Source organism: Chelonoidis abingdonii, chromosome 16 (genome assembly GCF_003597395.2).
Source record: "Chelonoidis abingdonii isolate Lonesome George chromosome 16, CheloAbing_2.0, whole genome shotgun sequence".
Classification (NCBI taxonomy): domain Eukaryota; kingdom Metazoa; phylum Chordata; order Testudines; family Testudinidae; genus Chelonoidis; species Chelonoidis abingdonii.
In genome coordinates this window covers 16,154,320-16,162,364 of record NC_133784.1, presented here as the reverse complement: position 1 = coordinate 16,162,364, position 8,045 = coordinate 16,154,320, and the positions used below count along the sequence as shown (strand labels likewise).

Here is an 8,045-nt window from a genome sequence, read left to right as displayed (position 1 = left end):
TGGGGGTGAAGGACTGAGAGTGGATGGGGAGCTGGAAATGGAGAGGAAAGGGGTTGACAGTGGGCTTGGAGTGGGGAGAGGGATTTAATGGAAGGAACAGGAGTAGAAAATCAACATATTTCTGGTGCTTCCCAGTTCTATCCAGAAGACGTACTGTCTGTTCTTGAGGTATCCCAGCATTTCCACTCGGTCCCAGCTGGGACCAGTAAGTGCAGCAGTGATAAAACAATTGTATAAAGAGCTATGGGACCCAGTTCTCAGCTGCTCCCATTGCCTTCTGATGTACACCAGCATAATTCTTATTTATGGAGCACTGGTGATACTCTCAGCACTGCACAGAGCAGGGCAAAGACCAGGTAGGATCTTACGGTCAGAAAGAGACAGATGTAGCCAGAACTCTTTTGAACCCTAAATGCAGTTTGGGTCCAATTCGAGCTTGGAGTGAAGGTTCAGGATGGGCTATGTTTTCTCCCTGGCTGATTTGCCCATGCCACATACTTTAGCTGAAGCTGTTTGATTTCTTCCTGCTTTGTATTTGTTTCGGTTTCCCAAACAATAGCAGGAAGCTCGCCTGTTGTGTGGATTTGGTCCCACACTAAGTTTTGTCCAGCTGAGAAAGCCATTCTGTGAACCATTAGAGGATTTTCCAGCTGTAACTACATGGATCCTAATTCAAATATGTCTTCATAATGTAGGTGCACCCTACCTCCCAGAACACTGGGACATTCCTGAGTTAAACAGCTGTTCTGCCCACTGAAAATTGAAAATAGCCTGCATTCTTTGCAGCAATTGCTGTCAATACTACTGAGTCCCCAGCTGAAAAAACACGGGAAGGTTGCACAGTACCATGAAATCCTCCTACTCTTGTGAGTAAGATATCCAGGCTTTTCCTGTTACCCAGTTATATACACAAAGCAACAGAGATTCATTGGAATAGATGAGAGAGCTTGGAAAATTAAAGGAACATCCATGCAGGGGATGACTGTCAGTGGTGTCATAGGCCTGGTCTACACTGGTCAGTTATTTCGGAATTAGCAGAGTTAATTCGAAAAAAAGAAAATTATTCCGTCCACACGACTAAACTGTTTTTTCTTATTTAAAGGGCTATTTAATCTGATTTCTGTACTCCACCTCGGCAAACGGAGTAGCACTTAAATTGAGATTGCAATCCCGGGTTAAAGGTATTGTGGATGCAATTCGATGTTATTGGCCTCTGGGAGCTATCCCAGAATGCTCCCTTGTGACCGCTCTGGACAACATTCTCAACTCCGATGCACTAGCCAGGTGGGCAGAAAAAGCTCTAGGAACTTTTGAATTTCATTTCCTGTTTGGTCACCATCAGCACAGGTGACCATCAGCACAGTCCACTATCACAGGCAACCATGTGGAGTCCACCAATCACAAGAGATCACGCAGTGCCGGATTCACAGATGAGCTCCAGCATGGTCCGAATGGGAGGTACTGGGATCTCATTACAGGTTGGAGAGACGAATCTGTAATGGCAGAACTACATTCCAAAAAAGGAACGCAAATACATACGCTAAAGTCTCCAGGGCCATGATGGAAAGAGGCTACTCCAGGGACACAGAGCAGTATTGTACAAAAATCAAGGAGCTCAGGCAAGCATACCAAAAAGCCAGGGAGGCGAATTGGTGCTCTGGGTCACAGCCTCATAAATTCCGCTTCTACTGGTGAGCTGCATGCAATTATGGGGTGTGACACCACCACTACCTACTGCTGTCCGTGGACACCTGCAAGGGGGGAGTTGCATGGAGCGAGGAGGATGAGTTATTGGAGGACGAAGAGGAGGAAGGAGGACAAGTGCACAGGTGGCAAGTGGGGAATCTATTTTCCCCCTAGCCAGGAACTATTCTTAACGCAGAGCCAATAGCCTCCCCAACCCCAAGGCAGCTCCCGGACCATGAGCTGTGGAGAAAGTACTTCTGGTGAATGAAAGCCCGATTGGAGCTACCGGTGGCGGTGGGGCTGGGCTGTTCACATTTAGTTTAAAGGGCTCATCCATGCTCAGAGCCTCATCGAGCACACGGTGGGTACAGAGCGGAGGGGGAATGTTGTGTGAAGGATTATCCCAGAGAGCCTGCAGGCCCTCCTTTTTATGGCAAATCCACCAGGCATACTTGCTATGGGAAAGGAGGCCTAGCGAATTGAAAGCATTGAAATGAATGTGGGAGAAGCAGAACCCACAATGCCCCTAGGCTGCCTGCAAGCTGAATTCTGTTGCCGTGTGTGATGGCTTACTAACACCAAAGTGGCAGGCATTTCAGTAGAGGCAAAATGCTAGTTTGTACAGAAAGACATCTGCTGTGTACTATGAATTGCCTGTTTCATGATGAAATGTCTCTTTTAAAATACTGCCTTCTTTTTTTCTCCTCCCACAGGTGCAGTATGTTTCAATGTGGCCCCTATCTACTCCTCCCAGAGGCTGGTCCAGATTAGAAGGCAGAAAAAATGAATTTGGGATGACATGTTCACCGAGCTCAATGCAGTCCTCCTGCACTGATAGGGCCCACTGAATGCATGAAGGCAAACAATTGCGGAGTCAGGTAAAGCATTACAGGAACATGAGGAGAGGAGGGACGTGCGCAATGAGAGCAGGCAGGATGCCATGGTTTAAGCTCATGGGGGAGCAAACTGACATGCCCACTGTATGGTGGATCTAATGCGGGAAGGCATTAAAGCCATCCACAATGGTCTGCACATTTCCCAAAGTCACTACCTTAATAGCAGCTAGTCAATGATTGCGTTGGCTATTGCAGCACAGCACCCCCACAGTAGATTTGCCCACTCCAAACTGATTCCCAACTGACTGGTAGCTGTCGGGCGTTGCAAGCTTCCATGGTGCTATGGCCACATGCTTCTCAACTGTGAGGGCTACTCTCATTTTGGTGTCTTTGCGCTCAGGGCAGAGGACAGCAAGTCACAAAGTTCCATGAAAGTGGCCCTATCCATACGAAAGTTTCGCACACCTGGGAACATCCCATACCTGCAACACTATGCGGTCCCACCAGTCTGTGCTTGTTTCTCAGGCCCAGAATTGGTGTTCCACGGCTGAACATGGCCCAACGCACCAATGATCTCCCAATTGCCACATGGCGTGCTTCTAGGAATGTCTTTGTCTATGTCCCTCATCAGTATAGTATCGTGCTGTTGTTGCTTCCTCACCCGCTTTTGCAGGTACTGCAAACACTGCTGGATAATGCGCGAGGTATTTACAATGGTCAAAACTGCAGTGGAGATCTGAGAAGGCTCCATGCTTGCAGCGCTACAGTGCTTGCATGGGTAATCCTGGAAAAAGGGCGTGAAAACGTGGGAGAGCTGTTCGGTTCAGATGGCCAACAAAAGGCAGAAATGGTTGTCTTCTGTAGCTTTCATAGAGGTGGAAGCTCGCTAGAGCTGCAAGTGTGGGAGAAGAGTTTGCAGCGGAAGCTTGTGTGCTTAGTTCACGATGGCCAAAAACAGTGGGAAATTATTGCCTTTTGTAGCTTCCATGGGAGCCCAGACAGACAACATGGAGAAATTAGCAAGCACTGCAAGAGCGGGACAGCAGAGTTTGCGGTGGAAGCTGAGTTGCTCGGTTAATGGTAGCCAAAAAAGGTGGGAAATGGTAGATAAAAGAGTAGATAGAAAGATGAGAGGAATGCAGGTGGATTCATAGTACCAGGAGACAGGCAGTGCACCATCTGCACCATCTGCTGGCAGTATGGCATCTGCCGTAGCTTCCACGGAGGGAGGAGTGAGTGACGACACACTCCAAAAACACCTGTGAGAATGTTTTTGTCCCATCATGCACTGGGAGCTTAACCCAGAATTCCAATGGGCGGCGGGGACTGCGGGAACTGTGGGATTGCTACCCACAGTGCACCGCTCCAACATTCAATGCTAGCCTTGATACTGTGGATGCCGCTCTGTCAAATTCACATGCTTTAGTGGGGATGCACACATTGAATGTATAAAATCACTTCTGAAATTTTAAAGAATGTGAATAATTTTGTACGTGTAGATGTATCCATAGTATTTGACTCATCCATACTGCATGGTGATTGTAGAGATAGGCCATGTAATATATAGTGAATGTGTTATTAGTGTCCATCCAAACGAGACCAGCACGGTACCTAGCAGAGGTGGGATGCTCTGCTTTCTGCCCATACCCAACCATAACGATGAATAGAAACCATCCAAGTACACACACAGTCAGCAAATGATTATCTGCTTCTCAGTTGAATGGAAATCTTTACACCAATTCTGATTTTTCCACTGCATCTCTAACTAGGTTGGGTACAACATGGGGTTACCGCTTCCCTTTGAAGGAGACACATCGGGGATTGAAGGCAACATATAGCTCAAAAGGATTTGGAATAAAAATTGGTGTATGGGCTGGATTTGAATTGGCCCTGGCCAGTTATGTGCTGTATGTCTCAGATGAACTGTCCAGAGGTCTGAAGGTTCAGAATCATAGAATATAAGGGTTGGAAGGGACCTCAGAGGTCGCTAGTCAACCCCTGCTCAAAGCAGGACCAATTCCCAACTAAATCATCCACCAACCAGGGCTTTGTCAAGCCTGACCTTAAAAACCTCTAAGGAAGGAGATTCCACCACCTCCCTAGGTAACCCATTCCAGTACTTCACCACTCTCTGAGTGAAAAAGTTTTTCCTAATATCCAACCTAAACCTCCCCCACTGCAACTTGAGAACATTACTCCTTGTTCTGTCATTGGGTACCACTGATAACAGTTTAGATCCATCCTCTTTTGAAAATCCTTTCAGGTAGTTGAAAGCAGCTATCAAATCCTGCCCCCTATTCTTCTCTTCTGCAGACTAAACAATCCCAGTTCCCTCAGCCTCTTCTCATAAGTCATGTGCTCCAGCCCCCTCTGCCATGCTAGGAAAAGGGATCTTTTTTACAGCACTTCAATGTTATCCAATGGCATTCACCTGGCACAGCAGGAAATCTTTACAGGCCAGATAGAAATTTAAATCAGCTGGACAAGAGAAGACACATATAATTTGTACCTTTACCAGAACTAACAGCAAACTGCAATGGCTAGAGATGAGGAGGGAGTTGTCAGGTTCAGAAAAGTACTCTCCTGCCATGAGCAGTCATAAAGAAATCTTCATTAAGCCCCCTCATTGCATCCTCTCAATTACAAACCAAAGACTCCCATGAACACCCCAGTCCTGGCAGGTATTACCTGTAGAGCTGTGGGCAGGACCTCTTCAGAGCTGCGGATGACAGCCCCAACTTGCTCTGGTTCCTCAGCCTGGTCTTCTTCATGAGATCCCTCATTCTGCCCCAAGCGTGGCTTTCACCCTGGGCAGTGCAAATCAAACCACAACTTAGGCTGATACCTAGAGAAAATTCCCTGTCCAGTGGGCAGTACTAAAGGGTGCTTCCAGGATGACTGATTTAGAGGGGAGATTTCTGCTTAAAATACTAACTTAGCCAGAACATCAGAGTTATTGTCCCTCTTGGTGCCAATACAGGACTATTCTTTTTTCAAAAAAATTAGTTGTCTAGTTTCAGGTCAAACTAATTGATTTATAATAGTCCTTGGGAGATTATTCCACAGACTTTATAGTTAGCAATTTCCCCCCTGCCCCTTGGTATTCAGTCTGCAGTTATGACCATTATGTAGTGTGGCTTGAACATGACATGAAAGTAGAGGTTCCTGTAGCCTCCAATAAATTTCTACTACTGCCATTTTCTCCCAGTTACACTGCTGTGCCCGTGATAGATCTTTCCAAGTTAATGTTTTAGAGAGTGAAAGGTATTTGGTAGTTGGTGGTGGTGCTGGGGAGCTGCCTTAAGGCACATTTCACCTCATTGTTTAACTCTCTGAAGGACAAAAATAGTTTGACTGATTTGGTTCCTTGCCCAGGGAGGCTTTACCAAAAAAAAGTCATCCTAAAAATCACAGCCTGACTCCTGTCTCATTTACACTAGTGTTGGTTACACTGGTATAACTCAAGTGCTTTCAGTAGAGCTGTTCCTGGTTTATACTGATGTAAATGAGATAAGCAACAGGCCCAGATTTTTTCCTTTCATATCAGCAACCAACACCAATTCAAAACTTCATTTCTAAATGTTAATTACAATCTATTTTTATTTTTAACAAATCAAGGCCTCTTGTTAACAGTTTTCTAATGTTCCATCTGGGGCTGAACTCATCCTGAGTTCACATGGGGTACCCCTTTTGTTACTCCTGTTTCAAAAGCCTTGATGTCCAACACCACCTTGTTATAAATTCCCAAAGCCATTGCTGGGAAACCTTTGGAACAGAAGAAAAATGTTTCCCATGTTAACTGAAAGGCTCCTGAAGTGCTTTAATGTGTTGTGTAATAGAGTGAAGAAAGCAGTCAATTGCAACCATTTCTGGAGTGGAATCAAACAGCTATTCACCAGCACATACCAGTGCTGCACAACAAGTTCAAGAGAGGAGATTTTATCACTATTAATCTTATTCGGGGTCTACTAAGTTTCATATCATCTGTCGTAGGTTCAGATGAAGACTGAAATATTAGTTTCACTGATACCGAGTTAACTTTTCTTAAGTGAGGCTGGGATATTAGCTAACATAGCAAATCACCATTGCTATATTGTAGTAGGTTCTGAAGGCCTCAGCTAGGTTGGGGCCCCATTGTGTTAGGCACTGTACAAACACAGAGTATATGACAGCCTCTGCTCAGAAGAGCTTACACTGTCTACATTAAAGAAAGTCCCTATACAAATTATTCAGTCTCTTTCCTTGTGAAGGGTGCATTGAACGACAGTGTTATCTGTCGTGAGGATGGAGGACGGCTGAGGCAACTCCAGTGAAGAACACTCTGAAGGGGTAACAATCAGCAACTGGGGCTGTGACACTACTGGCTCTATTACTAGGTTGTAAAGTTTTGGGGACAAGGATTGTCTTTTTTGTTCTGTGTGTGTACGGCACCTAGCACCATGGGCTCCTGGGCCAGGACTGGGGCTGCTGGGTACTATGATAAATAATAAACACTGATGCTAGAAATACATGTAACGACGTCAGTACTTACTGGGATACTCTTGCCGAGGTCAGCCCCCTGAAAACAAAGGCAAAAGAGAAATCAGAATTAGCCAGAGCAAGGACTGATCTTAGGGAAAGGGCACTAGACTGGGCTCACTTCCCCAGCTCTGCCACACACTCCCTGCTTCACCATGGTCAAGTCAATCCATCTCTCTGTCCTCCATCAGTAAAATGGGGATCATACGCCTTCCTTACTCCCACCCTTTGTCTTTCATGTCTATTAGAACTGTAAGCTCAAGAATATAGCGCCTAGCATGTCTTGGATGGCTCTACCAGGCCCTGCTGACATAACTACGATAATGTAAGTGTATCCTAGCTCTGATTTTTCACTTTACTTTCACTTAGATTGAGGATGAAGTACTTTCAGGTGACTGATGAAGAACAGCATTTACCATCTGCAGTGACATTTAATGATGCATTTCCCATTCTGATTGCTGGGTATCCCATGGAGACCATAGAAAGGTGAAATGTCGTGGTGTGGAAAATGCTGGTTGCGTTTTAATGGCATCCACATGTCAATAATAGTAGGATCTCCAAATAGTTCTGTTTCAATAGGCACCTAAATTGTGAGAGCTTGATCCTGCAGCCCACTGAAATCGCAAGGCCTTCTCATGTGCTTAATGTTCAGGTTGTGCTTAAATGCTTTGCTGGGTCGGGGCCAGAGCATGCAGCACCTTTCAGGATCAAGCCTTGAATGTGTCTCTGGCTATGTCTACACTACGGGATTATTCCGATTTTACAGAAACTGTTTTTTTAAAACATATTGTATAAAGTCGAGTGCACAAGGCCACACTAAGCACATTAATTCGGCAGTGTGCGTCCATGTATCGAGGCTAGCGTCAATTTCCGGAGGGTTGCACTGTGGGTAGCTATCCCGTAGCTATCCCATAGTTCCCGCAGTTTCCCCTGCCCATTGGAATTCTGGGTTGAGATCCCAATGCATGGTGGGGCAAAAACAGTGTCGTGGGTGATTCTGGATAA

General features: G+C 45.7%; 1 protein-coding gene across 1 annotated transcript in view; it reads right to left on the bottom strand.

The window, feature by feature from the left end:
• The window catches only part of LOC116832042 (uncharacterized), an 87,101-nt gene that overhangs the window by 10,680 nt on the left and 68,376 nt on the right, over nt 1-8,045 (bottom strand). The window contains exons 5-6 of the mRNA XM_075073056.1: nt 7,054-7,080; nt 5,211-5,329 (exon numbers count right to left, since the gene is read on the bottom strand). Coding sequence (XP_074929157.1) covers nt 5,211-5,329; nt 7,054-7,080 — 146 coding nt within the window. The remainder of the gene's footprint in view (nt 1-5,210; nt 5,330-7,053; nt 7,081-8,045) is intronic.